Source organism: Struthio camelus, chromosome 3 (assembly GCF_040807025.1).
Source record: "Struthio camelus isolate bStrCam1 chromosome 3, bStrCam1.hap1, whole genome shotgun sequence".
In the NCBI taxonomy this organism is placed as follows: Eukaryota; Metazoa; Chordata; class Aves; order Struthioniformes; family Struthionidae; genus Struthio; species Struthio camelus.
In genome coordinates, this window is record NC_090944.1 from 121,637,605 (window position 1) to 121,652,737 (window position 15,133).

The 15,133-nt window shown below is 35.9% G+C and overlaps 1 protein-coding gene across 33 annotated transcripts in view; it reads left to right on the top strand.

Annotated features, from left to right (window-relative positions):
• NRXN1 (neurexin 1) overlaps window positions 1-15,133 on the top strand; it is a 726,764-nt gene that overhangs the window by 67,255 nt on the left and 644,376 nt on the right. For 19 of the 33 annotated variants that reach the window (XM_068939986.1, XM_068939987.1, XM_068940005.1 and 16 more), the window contains exons 2-4: window positions 4,411-4,428; window positions 9,095-9,124; window positions 9,925-9,936. The exons of 6 other annotated variants lie outside the window; for them this stretch is intronic. In XM_068939986.1, the coding sequence (XP_068796087.1) occupies window positions 4,411-4,428; window positions 9,095-9,124; window positions 9,925-9,936 (60 nt within the window). The remainder of the gene's footprint in view (window positions 1-4,410; window positions 4,429-9,094; window positions 9,125-9,924; window positions 9,937-15,133) is intronic. 8 more of the 33 variants (XM_068939988.1, XM_068939999.1, XM_068940004.1 and 5 more) reach the window with 3 other exon arrangements.

Here is a 15,133-nt window from a genome sequence, read left to right on the forward strand (position 1 = left end):
AGTATTTTTCAACAGATAAATTTATAGAGGAGTATACATATGCATTGTTCTTTGGGGAAAAAAGTCTTAAATTTCTAACTATCATTTTTATTGCAAAACAGCTGCAGAAAAGCAAGCTTTGTTTCAGGCTGCTTTCCCACTGTTCCTGCTACTGAATATCTTATGAAATTTAATAAACTACATCTGTGATATATTATACTCTTCATTCTTATCAAATGTGATTCTGAACTATAATTCTAATGAGGAAAAAATACCTATGAAAAAATGCTATTTCTAATATACTTTTTCTAGTGACAGAAATGCTATTTCTGTCACTAAAATACTAATGCACTGTTTCATCTGTTTATCATGTCTTTACTGTTCTTACATAATTGTCAGGACAAATATTGTGCTGTGTGCATGGCCAAAATGTAAATATTCTAACAGAAGAAAGAATGTAATAGTAAGAAAACCACAAGACATATAAACAGTCTTTTTTTATTTTTTAGTTAAGGTTTCCATGAAGGTTTCCATCACCAAATCTTAAAATTATTCTTAAATTAATAAGCACATCCTGCAAAAACATTATTCCCATTTTTATATCACTGAAACAGTGTAAAAGGCTAAAATAATTGGATTTGGTTGGGCTTTCACTACAAATAATATAGAACAGATAGTACTTTAAGCTCAACAAGGACAGCCTGGGATAATTCATCCAAAGATAATAAGCTAGATTCACAGCCTGTGTAAGTTGTAAGTTGTATGATTCTACTGATTTCAACAGTGTCATGCCAGATTTATATCAACTGAGTATTTGGCTCAATATGCGAAGTCAACAGATTATACCAGTAGAACTGAGAGCAGAATTTGGCTAAAGGAATTAGGTCATAAATACAGAAATTAGCAGTGTAATTTCGCATCATTGCTGGTGGGAGGGAAGGTCTAGAAAATAAACATTTGCAGTGGATAAAGGCCTGTCTAGTTCTTAAAGTGAGGAGCTATGCATAACGTGAAAATACAGGACTTTCACATTCAGTGGGTGTCAGAGCTATCTAAGTAACTGCCCAGTCGGCCGATCACTGGTGAAGGCTGTAGGCCACCGTGTTCCCCTTCTGTTGCCTTGACAGTCCCTCTCAGCCGCTCTTCTCATACGTGGTTTGTGCATTGATGAAGGTGACTAGGATGAGTTGCTGCAGTCTTAAGAGCAGTGCTATGCAAAGGCATATAACGTTTGGGAGACGATACTTTGAGAGGCCTAAGCCTCTCTTTCCACTGACGCCAGTGGAGCTACTCCGTAGACAGTGAGGTCCTCCAGGGTGGATGGATGTAAATTCTGACTGTGGGTGGCTAAATCATCGTGACTGACGGGATATGAAATTACAGCTTTATTCTTCTCTACTTACATAAATTTTACACCAGCGTAACTCTAATGACGTAAATACGGTTACTCCTGATTTAAACTCCTAATTTAAAGTGAGGAAAAAGCGAGTTTGTTGCTCATGAACTGCAAACTTGTGACATTGATAGTATATATGGCTTTCCAAGAGGTTCCAAGGTTCCAATTTTTTTTTTAGCGTTTTGAGTAAGATAAAAATTAAAAACAAACAAGAGTTAGAATTTGAGTCTTCCACTTTCCTGGTTTATACCTAGAACAATAGACCATGCCAAGACAATGGGAATCGGGAAAATCAGACCAAGTGCTGGTCATATGGAAATATAACAAACACCACAGAAATATTCTTTAATTTAGTTAAACTATTGAAAGTAAATCTAACATAAAAACTTGGCAAAGCACCATAATAGTTTAAAGAAATTTAATGAAACTCTTTTCTAGATTGTAAAACTGTTTAGCTATTAATATGAACAATTTTTTAGATTTAGAATTTTTGAAATTAGACAATACATGTGGAGCAATGAATTTTCACTGCTGTTTACTAGTGTAGAGGGGTTTGGCTGTATATACACTGTTTTGTTCAAAGAGCAGTAATTCAACACCTTTAATCAATCAGACATTTAGGGGAAGCTCCTCAGCTAACGTAAATCTTTGTGGTGACAGAGCCGCAAACAAAGACTTTCCATTCACTGCTCTCAAGAATATGGCCCATGACAGAAAACAAAGTATTGCTGAGCCCTGCAACCAGGCAGGCTTTACCACGTAGCGCTGCCCTTGCCTTCAGTTTCTGAACTCTGACTTTGACTCCCACATCACGAGCACCAGACATGGCCTTTTAGCAAGTTTGTTCATTGATTTTAAGTAACCATAAGTTAGGCTAAATATGGCTAAGAGAAATAATGTTATTGCAATATTGGTATTGCAATGCACCAATATTACAATAATCAACATTATGGAAAGGAGCCTGAAGTTATATTACAATTGAAATAATTAGTTTATTTTTCATTAAGTTTTGGGTTTGTTACACTTAAAGAAAGGAAATTGCACTTAAAGGAAGAAGGTCTTCCAGAAAAATTTAGTTATAACTACATATTTGTAATAACCTAAATATCACTGTAATTTACCATGAATATAGAGCATAGTATCTTTATCTTGTGGAACTACATGTTTTTCATTTTTTCAGGGAATCTTATTTGATTTGTTGATCTTCAGTTGTTTTTTTTTTACAAGAAGTATACTCCTTTTCATATTAACTTTTTTTTTCTTTTCAGCCTCATATTTTCCTAAATGCATGAAACAGATAGTATGTACCCACTGCACTTTCATAACAGGCTAAAATCCCTGGCAGTGAATTCTTAGGAATTTAAATTGAAAGTATGTATGTGGAAAAGGTGATTTACAATATCTTAGGCTGAATAACTTGTCAGGTCTTTCCTGTGAGTACTGCAACTAAGAACTGAGAAAGTTAAAGCCCTAAATTCATTGTTCACTGTAGTTATTATTTTTGAAGTGGCAAACTCTTCAAATTGTTTATCTGAGTACTGTCTAATTACTGTGAGATTTTTCAGTGTTTTGTGACATTAATTTACAAGGCTTATCACTATGAAAACTGAAACATTCTGGCTTAAGAGATATTACGGAGCCCAGTTCTGTGCAACTCATTTTATTTGCTCCTGGTTTGCAACAGAGCAAAATTAGTTTAAAAAAATCACATCACTTAACGGTCACCAAAAAATGTATTTGCATATAAGAAAACTTCATGGGAAATGAACTGTAATGACAGAATTGGGCTGCAAGTTGCAATTCCTTCCTCACTCTCCAGCAAGTGTTTGCGAATGCTGCACAAACTGCAGGAAGAGCTATCCTAAGCAGTCAGACTGTTGTATTTTTGCCCTTCCAACCTCTCTCCCGTCTCTTTATTATTTTTGCACAGTCCATCTCCCTGACTTCCATGTTGTTTTTCGTTTGTTTATTTTACCTTCCCCATTTTATCTCCCCTGAGATATCTTTGTACTCTCTCCTGTGCTCGCCTCAGTCAAAATCGTGATGGGCAACAGAGACCTGCTCCCTCAGAATCACCTACTCAGTGGAGGAGCTGAGGAATATAGACTCGCATGAATTCCAGGACACTGGTCCTGTTCATTAAATTTAAATTCTTTCCTCCCGCTTGTTAGCTGAGGCTCAATCCTGAGATCCCTCTCACTCTGTGGGATTTCAGGAAACCTTCTTTTTTCCTGTGCTCCTTACTGATGTTGGGCTGGGATAAAGGGCCAAATTATTACTTGTTGATAGCAGCCTTTAATTAAGCAAAACTCCCTTTGATCTCATCCAGGGAAAGAATCCATGTCTGAGATTCCTGTGCTTTACTGAGTGTACCAGGCAGAGAGTCAACTGATTTTTATGACACACAAGTTTCTGATGCTGACAACAGTTGTGGGACTTGATCCCAGTTCCACCCAGTTTAAGCGGCAGTTTTTCCAAATTTGGCTATGAGATTTGACCCACTGACTAGGATGAGATACTTGCCTCAGTAATGAGTGCGGGATCCGTCATGCTGCCTGTTTTAACATTTTCACAGCATGTTCTAGGACTTGAGTTATCTGGTTCAAACTCCTTAAAATTAGCTACTTCATACAGGTCATTAAGGAAAATTCAGAATGGGAAAGTAGAAGAAAATGAACTTAGATTCCTATCACAAATGACTATGGTTTTTAAATATTTAGTTATGAAATTCTTATGAGAAGACCCTCTGCTTAATGAATGCTAATGGCCGAGCTTACAAAGAACTGCAGCAAATCCCGTACAGTCTTTGCACTTTGGAAACAGTATTGTTTTGTTTCATATCACGTAAATTTGGTTAAATAGAGGAAACACTGCTTCCCTGGTGCTTTTGTTTTCCCCTCTGGATTGTAGCAATGGAGCACTTGCATGTTGTGTTTGATGCCTTGCATGATGAAGACATGCAAAGGCAAGTTCCAGTCTGCATGCTGCTTAATGAATGTTTTCCTTTTCTCTCCTTCCCTGTTATGTGCTTACAGAAGACAACTATGTGGAAGGTGGGTGCTTTCTACCTTATTTTCCTAAACTCTTGTTTTTCCCTTCTGTTTAGTGGGTTTTTTTCCCTTCTGTTTAGTGTTATAAAGGTACGCATATGATTCAGTACGGTAAGTTGCATTTTTTAACCCATAAAAGTTTACAAAGTTTATTAAATCAGCCTGATCTTTTTTTTCATACAGAACAGAAGCAAAGCCTGATTTTGATCTTGACCATATTGGTGTAATTTGAGGCAATTTCCATTGAAGCAATGCAATTTATACTCGTATAACTGATACCACTCTTCAAAATCATCATGGAGATTTGCAGAAGGACTGATTTCTTCTCACGTTCTGTATGAGAAACACTCCAAGAAAATGTTTGTTTCATCAGTGTGGAGCACAATTTCTCCTCATAAGAATGTAGTGCATGTTAAATACCTATAGTTTTAATGGCTTAGGGAAATCTTGTCTCTTTAATACTACAAATCTTGCTTAGTGTAGTATCCTTTTCAGCATAAAGGTTTAGGAAAAAAGTTTATTTGTCAAACTTTTCAACATAATGCATTATGCCTTTTCAACATTAGAAAAGAAGAGGCGTGTGATTTTAATAATAATGTTCGTGTGTAATTAAGTCCATTTAAGGAAAGTAAGGCACAAGGCAGTGGTAACTAAAGTAAAATGCCATCTGGCCTGAATATTGGTAAGTATGTCTATTAGCTGGTAAAATGTGTTTGTGTGAGTATATACGATAGTCTTAAAGGTATAAAATATTATTCATAGATCACTTGTTGCGAGGAATCAGTGTTTTTAAGCCTAAAGCTGCAGGTGGTTTTTTATGTATGTGTGCCTTTAAAATTCTCTCTGGGCTGAATCTTTCCATACGGGATGAATGATTTCTATTTCCAGAATGACTCTATTTAAACTGCAGATACTACTTGCATTTCATTTTTTTGAAATACTTTTTAAACTACTTTTAAAACAAGGACTTGGTAAGTTGCCTCATATGCCACGGGACTGCCCTGGCACGGGTCTGGCCCTGGGGTCTTGCAATGAGCCCCCGAGGGGCCCAACTTCATTCACGATTCAGGTTTCTTAAAAATCCTGGAAGTACCTCTCTGTGCTGCCACTTTGCTCAAGAGCAAAGAGAGGGGCTCAGATTTATCAGATACGCGATGCTGGCCAATTTTATAAAAGCATATGTTACCAGTAAGAGAGACAAAATTTAAACAAATCCCATGCTTTAAGTGTGTGCGCTCTTACGGACATACATAGCAATACAATTTCCCTTTCATTGTGAAGTAAAAATGTATTCAACAACACTGGCATAGGAATTCTACCTCAAAAACATGGAAGCCTGGAAGTAAGGGTCTAATCTTGTGTTTGATCTGTGCATAAAACTCTTACTGGTATCAGGATGAGACTGAAATGTGAATTAGGATCAGTGTAACTATAAAAGGAGGTACAATTTCATTTCACGCATTTATTTATGCGCAGTAGTACAAGGCCTGGATAACAGTTAATCCAAACTTTACCTTAATCTAATGCTTAAAGCTGCAACCTTAAATTTATTCCAGCATCGCTTTGGATGTTTGTACACAAATTAAAAGTTGCTGTACATGAAAGCAAAAAATGTGTCTTCAAAGCAGAATTTGGAAACTGAGCTACAATTTTTCATCTTTGATTTCTGTGATATCTGAGCACCTCCCTAAGTTAGGTTACAGAAGAAAACGGAAGGATTTGTTGTTCATAGAGTTTAAATTACATATATTGCTGATATGAAAAGGCTACATTTTATTCACTTGATTAAAATTGTGCTAGGGTTGAACATGTTCATCACAGGTTTACCATGTTTTAAATTGTTTTTCGCCTGTGCTGTACATGGAACGTACAGAACAAATTATGAAAATATTTCATCTATCATATCCACTTCCCCTGTCCCGTTCTGTGCCCCTTAACTTTGTCCTTTTGATGCTAAGTTTATATAGAGATGGAATGATCACACATGCGTACAAGAGATATTCCTACTAAATCTTTAATTCCTAATTCACAAAGAAGAGGCCTCTATCATTTCACCTGTAAATTAATGGTGCACAAATGACCATTTTTAATGTATGTCATGCTTATACGAGGCTATTTATTTAAAGCTGGAATCTTCTATGAGTATTTATTGTGGTATTGTCTATTGTGAGCAGATTATCATTTGGAAAATCTAACAGTGATTGCTATCATGGTAGATTTATGTTCATCATTTTAATCACTCTGCAGATTGCACAGGTCAGTAGTAGTAATGCTTGGCTCTTCCCTAGGCTTCATACATAGATTGCAAAAAGGTAAAATAAGGTAAGTATCATTATGCTCTTTTAGAAATCAGTATACATAACCTTACTGCTTCACAAATAACGTAGCAGAGAATCGAACAAAATACTGTGTCTTGAGGACAAGTATAGTACAAAATTTTTAAATTGATAGAAGTCTGGTTTGAGCAGTGTTTGAGTGTTTTTACATTTCCTTGACTTTCTTTTTTAGTTGAACAGTACTGTAAGTGACTCTTAAAATTCAAGTGGTTTCTATATTTTCAAGAGGCCCTTCTGCCATTTATGTTTTTCCAAATTATGTAAGAATCATGTATTTACAACTGGCCAATCTCACATATCATTTTAGCAAAAATAGAAGCTATCAGGGCAGTGGAAATGTCCTGAAGCTGGGCTTTCTTGTTTTAGATCCTTAGCTATGGAGGTTGTATCTAAATGCAAGTTAGTAAGAGATTTTCTTCTTTATTCTCCCCCAGGAGACATGACAGAGCTTTTCTTCACATCTTGTAAGAGCAGTCAGAGATCACATAACAAGTGGTAGCTGCTAAAAAAACATAATTTTACTAAAGAAAACAGTGTTATAACTTTTGACCCATTTTGCTTTCTCCTCTGTTGAATACAGTTAAGGCCAAGTCAAAAATCTGAGATTTCTTATTCTAGTTGCTAATACAGTGCAAAAGAAAAATGAAATAATCAGGTAAAGAGACCAATGTTTTCAGAAGGCCACGCAGCAAGAGATTCAAGCAGTGAAGTTCAGCATTAAAAGATGAAAGCTTGACTACAGGACTTTACACTTCATATTTTCAGTGAGTTTCAGTTGCAGCGTCGCTGATGACTGGTTTCTGCTCTCTTTCACCAGCTGCTAACTGCAGCACAACTGTGTGATATTTCCCCAGTAATGTTTAGGTAGGCAGCTCTTCAGGATCACACTCTGCTTTCATTTACATTGGTGTAAGCCCCAGGTAACTGCACTAGCTGAAGTGCACTTTACCTGAAAACAGAAGCTGTTGTACAAGAGATGGGGCACATCAGCTCTTTCAGTTTGACAACAGATCTAGAAAGGGTGACATTAAAAGCGCTAATTCAGGCAAACCATTGTTAGTCTACTTGAAACATCACTTGAGATTTTGAACTGATATGACACGAATCCTTTAAGACTGATTGCAGTCAGGAATATCTTCTTTGAACTCTCCCAAGTAGTATGAGTCATTTGTGCACCTAATTTTCTTTGTGAATTAGAAATTGCAGGAACTCTCTAGGAAGTCTGCTTTCCAATAAAGAACAGGATATTTTATTGCACGCCTTGTTTGTGTGAATTAACTTTAATAAATTACAAATAAGATATTAAAGTGTCTTTTTCTGTAGTTGTTGGAGAAGAGGAGCACATGCTTACAACATGAATAATTAATAACTTCTAAAACCGGTCCTACAAACTGCTAAATTCAACAGGAATAAGTCTGTTTTTTAAATAAGATGTAAAATGTGAAAAAGCTTCACAGTGCTGGAAGAATGTTCCCCCTGCATGAAATTATCCTCAGGGAGACTATAAGTGTTATTTCATTATCATGCATTAAAAAAGCTGAATATTTGTGGTTGAAGATTAATGAAATTTGGCCCTGATTGAGTAATGATCATTATGGACATCTGTTTTGAAATGTCACTGTAGGTGTAGGTCTATACTGGTATGATTGGATTTGATCTCAAAATGCACATATAAAGTAAAATCTATTTCTCACAGATCTATGAAGTAGCCTCAGAAGCTGTCACTTAAATTTTCTTTATTGCTATTTATTTTATATTGCATATGTAATAATTTGCCTTCTCTGGAACAAATTCATTCTGTTCTCATGTGTTTCACACAAATAAGGAGACATCCCTTGCATTATCATTTCAATGTGACAAATAAATTTTATTTAATTACCTGAAATGCTCATTTTTTATGAGGGGAAAAAGATCAGACCCAGCCCATTTTTCAGGTTTACACTTCTCCAGGTTTTTAATGTCATTTAACAACCAGAGGACAGGAAGTCCTCCCAGCAATGTGTTCAAACCAATATAATCAAAATCCAATAAAGACAGATGGAGTATTAAAGGAATTGGTTGGATTTGAAAGCATTTTATTATTTTCTGTCATTCCAACTAGTACACAGAATAAATACACAATACAACAGCACCCAGTGTTTGAATTGCCATTCTATTACTCGTAGCCCAAAGCATTCCAACCAGTGGTTGAAAAATGCTCTTTGATTTCCCTCTGTGATACAGACATCTCATAGGAAACAGATGCCTGTCACAAAACATTTTTGTCACTGTGACAACACCACCTTCCCATGCTCCCTTGTTCATTGCTGACTGTGCTCTTGTTTCCCTTCAAGGTCTGGCGCACCTGATGATGGGCGACCAAGGTATGGGCTCTGTTCCTTTTCCACTCTGCTTTCATTGTTTCTTCTTGTTCTGTAGCTGCTTTGAATCCATCACTGCAAATGATGGGCAAATGCTTGAAAGCTGTCTTTGGCTGCAAATAAACACATGGTTTTACTCACATCTTTCTTCTTTCATTATATATATTTTTGTTTGCTCCTTAAGCTTTTGTCCTTCCCGCCTCCTCAGCTTCCCCTCTCGCAATATAATAACTGAAAAGAGGTGAGAGAAATAAAAAGGTGATTAAGAAAATTTTATGTATTTATCAGAAAATAAGAGTTATGGGTGAAAGTGTAAAAGGCAAATGAAGCACAAGAGCGCTCTTCAGATAGTTCCTGAAAGAAGATACTCAGCTTGTCCCCTTGTACACAGTGAAGAGTCCATTTACATTAATGCATGGCTGATTGGAAACTTGCAGAAAGCACCTGCTCCTGGCTTCTGGAATGCTGAGAATACAATTTTGCAACCTAATGAAATCAGTGGTTTTTCTTCTCTTAACCCATTGTTCATGTTACTGTTTGTGTCACTCTTTCTTATCTAAGCATGGGTTACTTCTATGTTTCTCTGCATGTACATGGGAAAAAGTAAACTAAATTCCTAATATGACACTGACTGCATCTCCATTTGTCTCCAGACACTTAACTTTATACTTTGTCTCTTTTCATGTTCAGATATTATTGCATTTACATATACTCATGACTCTTACTGTTGTTTCTCTCCTCTTCTTTATTCTCTTTTTGTCTGGAAATGCTTTCTTCATGGAACCATTTCACCAAATCCATAGGTAAAAGTAAAGGTATTACATGATTTTCTTTATTCTTAAATGCCATCAATATACCTTAATGTATGCTTAAGAATGCAAATAAATGTAAAGCTTTTGTGCACTGATAATGTGAGGTAGGTATATTTTTAAAGTATGTATTTCATGGATATCAAGGTAAGGAAAAGTATCCCAAAATACAGGTTGACCTTTTTTAAAGTCTGTCTCCCATTTTTGTGAGAGATATAAAGATTTGTACGTGGCAGTGATAAAGGAGGCTACAGTTGTAGAGAGCATTCAGGATGAAATAACAGCCACATTTTGAGGTATGCACTTTTCTGTTCTCCAAGAGCTGTAGTTGAAACCATCAGGCGCAGAAGAAGTAAGCATGATGTTGCTCAGCAGCAACTCTATGGAGATAATCCATCCAGAGCCAGCCCAGAGCTTGATGTAAGTTTTAAATCTGAATAGCACTGACTTCAGGAAGTCTCTGCTTTCAGCTGATCACATTTGACCTAAGATTTTCCATGTAAATTAATCACTTGGATTATATCTGAAACAAGAATTGAACAAAGGAACAAGGAAGAATGAGAGTCAAAGAGAAGTGTGGGTTTTATTTCAGAATTTTTTACTCTTTTGTTTCTTTATGCGAAGAATGCCAGCAATATTTACTTTCTTACTCCATTTGGTAAGTCTGGAGAAAACACATGCATTAGGGACAAGACTTTTCCTGTTTAAATAAGCACTATATTTTGCTACGAGCATACTTGTTCACAGATTTCATATATGTACATTTTTATCATAAGAAGCTGGTCATTAAATCTGTGTTATACAAGGTCAGTAGTACAGTTCTATTCAGCCTAAGCATTTGTCAGGGTGTGTCTACTCTTGGTATTGATCAGAAAGTCAATCTGTATGGTAGTACTCTACTAACTAGATAAACTAGAAGCAAACTTCTCATGTTCCTTGGCATCCTGGCTGCTTTAGTGCTTCAGAACCTCGAAAGTGCACGTGATTCAAGTCTATAATTACAGTCCTGTAGTGTCTCCTTCATCTTCATGTCAGATATTCTGGAGAGACTGTGTACCTGGTTATGTCTGGGATAACATTTAAAGTTCTGGAGCTGTAAATTCTCTTGCTTAGGAGAAGTTTTGAGTGAGTAGAATAAAAAAAAAGGTCTAAATATGTATTTTATAGGACTGTTTTATCTGTTGCTTAGTTGATCTTTGTTGTGTTTTTCATAACAATATCTTGTAACTCTGACTTGCCTTACTCAGATGGTAGGTGTCTTAGGTGGAGTCACCTTCAAATGACATTTTATAGTAATTGAACATATACATCATTTTTTACTATTATTAAGGAAAGACTTTTCTAGGCCATTCTGTACGCAGGATGCATTATGTAATATATACAGGCCTGAAGATTTTTTATATGCAAGGATACATATATGAAAACTTGTGAATATTATGAATATATATTAAAACTTGTGGTTGATACGGAAAGCAGATTTTAGGAAAACAAAAAACTTACAATTCCTGTGGTATGGTTAGATATTTATATTTTAAAAGATTTTGCAATTATATTCACAAAAAATGACCTTGGATATAGCTACATTTAAAATTTAATGATGTGCAATATAAAATAACTAAAACATGAGACAGCAGTCACCTAACTCTATAATTATTCGACTGTATTCTTCTTTCACATTTTAATCTTTTATTACTCTTATCTTGTTCATATGAGACTACTGAGTATATTGCTATGTTTTGATAATCACAACAATATTTTTTTGCAAATACAAGGTTGTATGTTTGTTCAAATGGATGGGAAGGATTTAGATGTGTACAAACATCGGTTACCTATGACAAAAACTATCCCTCCATATTGGACTATATCCTCAACCATGGCAGAAATGGCATCATTTTATTGACTATGTTGAAGGTACAGTAATTCCCATTATTGAAACATGTGACTTTGAAACAGTTATGATAACATGCATTCATAATACATGGTGGAAATGAAAGAAAGGACAAAAGAAAGCCCAGTGTTGAGTTCATTTGCAACTATTTCAATCTTTCGTTATAATTTTAATTACTTTAGTGGTAGTTAAGGTCAGTGACAGAAATGATTGCAGGATTCTGTGTAATTACATCATGAATTACCCAATCTTCACCTGGAAACATAAGCAATAACTTTAAGAAGGTATACTAAGTAATTTACTCTGAAGTGCATAAACGTCTGAAATACTACTCACTTTCTTTGTGTGTAGATATTCTTTGAAACACAGGAAAAGAAAAAAAAATCAAAGTACCTTAAGAGTTAAATGCTTCAAAAATAGGACGGTGATAGGGCAGGTACTTGGTGTTGATAGAAGAAGGAAAGGTGAAGTAGCCTTTCCAAGTGGGCAAGCAATAAAGAATATAGTAAAATGTCACTGGATGCACCTGCCATTTTATGATTTAGTTGCAAATATAGATTGGAGTACTGTGGATGAATTCCCAAGAGAGTTTTTTAATACTGAAGTATTATCAGCATTAATGAGGTAATTCTGTAATCATGATCATAATCATTTCCACCTGTAGGCCTTACCTCATCAAAAGTTTAGGACCTCTCAGATCACAGAATCACAGAATAGTTGGGGTTGGAAGGGCCCTCTGGAGATCATCTGGTCTAACCCTTCTGTTCAAGCTGGGTCACCTAGGTCGCCCAGGACCTTGTCCAGTTGAGGTATGAATATCTCCAAGGGTAGAGATTCCACAACCTTTCTGAGCAACCTGTTCCAGGGTTCAGTTGTTTTGGGATGACTAGTAATATTACTAAGATAGCATGGCAACTAATATAGAATACTGCATTTCTTCATTTTTTTTTTTCCCCCTAAGCATGCCTCTCCTCCTTTCATTTTCTTTTGATGAGCAATAGAAGGTGCTTGTAATTCTGTACTACAGTAAAAAAAAATGGCATCTATAACTTCCTTTTTATATTGCAGTTCTCTTAAGCTTATGCATTTTTTTACCTACGGTTTCCTTCTTTGTAATTCCTTCTTTTGGCTATGTATCTTATTCATTCTACACTTAACTAGTATGTTCATAGTCCTATTCTATTGCTTTAGAGATTAAATACAGCTTTAAATTGTGTGTTAGTCATTCAAGTCCATAAGAAATTATTAAATGATATCTGGCTGAGCAATAAACATTTCTACCAAAAGACTGATAGTACAGCTACAATTTATTATAGTAAATTACAGTGTTTTGATATGTTAGTATTTAATGTTCTGCATATAAATGCTAAAGAAAGACTTCAGAATGTCATTATATGTGTCAGCTTTGTGGCCAATAAGGGCAAACTTTGCATTGCAGAAACTATTGTACAGTGTCTGTAAAACCTAAGTGATTCCACTGGCTCTTTTTAAGAGCAGAATTTCGTTGATTATCACATAATTCAGTTAAAAGTGTGAACAATGAGGCAGTGGAAAACTAAAATAATTTTAATAAATCCTTAAACAATCACGAGCATAAAAAATGGTATGGCATAGCTAAGTAATTATTATGGCTCTTGATGTAGTGCTGTTTTTAATGTAATACAAATAGCACCTTGCACCAATAACTTCCTCGCACACCAAATTATGTGGAATTTTGTCGTTAACTTCAATACAACCACACGCCGGCCTCATGGTCGCACCTTTAATTTTTGTTCTATTTTTAAATAACTAAAATAAATTTGGCCTCTTTGCTCGCTAAGGTTCCTGGGATTTTTGAGAAACCTATCCTAATCTCTTTTTGTGTGTGATGCTCCACAGTGGGTCTCAAAGCCATGCATCTCTTTGTTCTACAGCCATCCTTAGCCTGAGCTATCCATAGTCCAGAAGTCATGTAAATGCATTGGCACAACGCTGAGCTCTGGCAGGGCTTATTATTTTTGGCTCAGTATCATGTTAACACAGACACAGTTCCATGACTTCTCAACTGCAGCTGGCTTTTGCCTGGCCAGCAGAAAACATGGACTGAGTGCTCTCTTGACTTTCTCTACTTGTTCACATAGCTATATATCACAGAATCACAGAATGGTTGAGGTTGGAAGGGACCTCTGGAGATCATCTAGTCCAACCCCCCTGCTCAAGCAGGGTCCTCTAGAGCAGATTGCCCAGGATCACATCCAGACGGGTTTTGAATATCTCCAGGGAAGGAGACTCCACTACCTCTCTGGGCAACCTGTTCCAATGCTCTGTCACCCTCACAGTGAAGAAGTTTTTTTCTCAGGTTTAGGTGGAACTTCCTGTGGTTCAGTTTCTGCCCGTTGCCTCTTGTCCTGTTGCCGGGCACCACGGAGAAGAGGCTGGCCTCATCCTCTTGACACTCCCCCTTCAGATACTTGTACACGTTGATGAGATCGCCTCTCAATCTTCTCTTCTCCAGGCTGAACAGGCCCAGCTCTTGCAGTCTTTCTTCTTAGGAGAGGTGCTCCAGTCCTCTAATCATCTTTGTATCCCAGGTGGTGGCAATTTATTGGAAAGGCTCACTTCTAGAACTGAATAGACAGAGTTAAATTAGGAGTTTCATACAAAATGAGGCTGTCAAACTAACTGATATTATTTGTAAATGACATTATAGCGAAACTATGTTTGTTACTTATGTTCTCCAGCTCAATCTTATAGTTGCTTCTACTGATTTAAAAAAAAAAATCAATTTATTCTCAAATCTACTTAAATATCTAATGGAGCCCAAACATTCTGACAGTATTGTGTAATCTACAAGATGATCAGTACAAGAATTTTAAGAATATTCTTTGCTAAACTTGCCTGAAAAAAATCTTAATGAGAATTAGCTTTTTAAACAAATTGAGGAACTTTTAAATGTAAAGTTATTCAAAATGTTCCAAAACCAGTAAATACATGTCATATCTATTTTATAGTGACAAAGTTCTTCTCAGAGATATTCATAGTCAGAGTTAAATCATGGCTGGTGTTCACAAACGATAATTGTGTGTTTAACTCATGCACTTATGCCTGCACGTATATGTTCCAAAACATATTTATCCTCCTATCTTTAGATTTTATGGCTAATCTCTTGAAAATTTTCTTTCGATATCAGGATGAAATAAACTTTAAATGTTTTAATCACAAGGGTAAAATATTTATGTATTTAAAAGGTATGTTACATTAAAACAAATAATTTACTTGTACTTTAGTGAATGATATCTAGCAAGCCTACTATCTGGCATTTGGAGCTGCAGATTT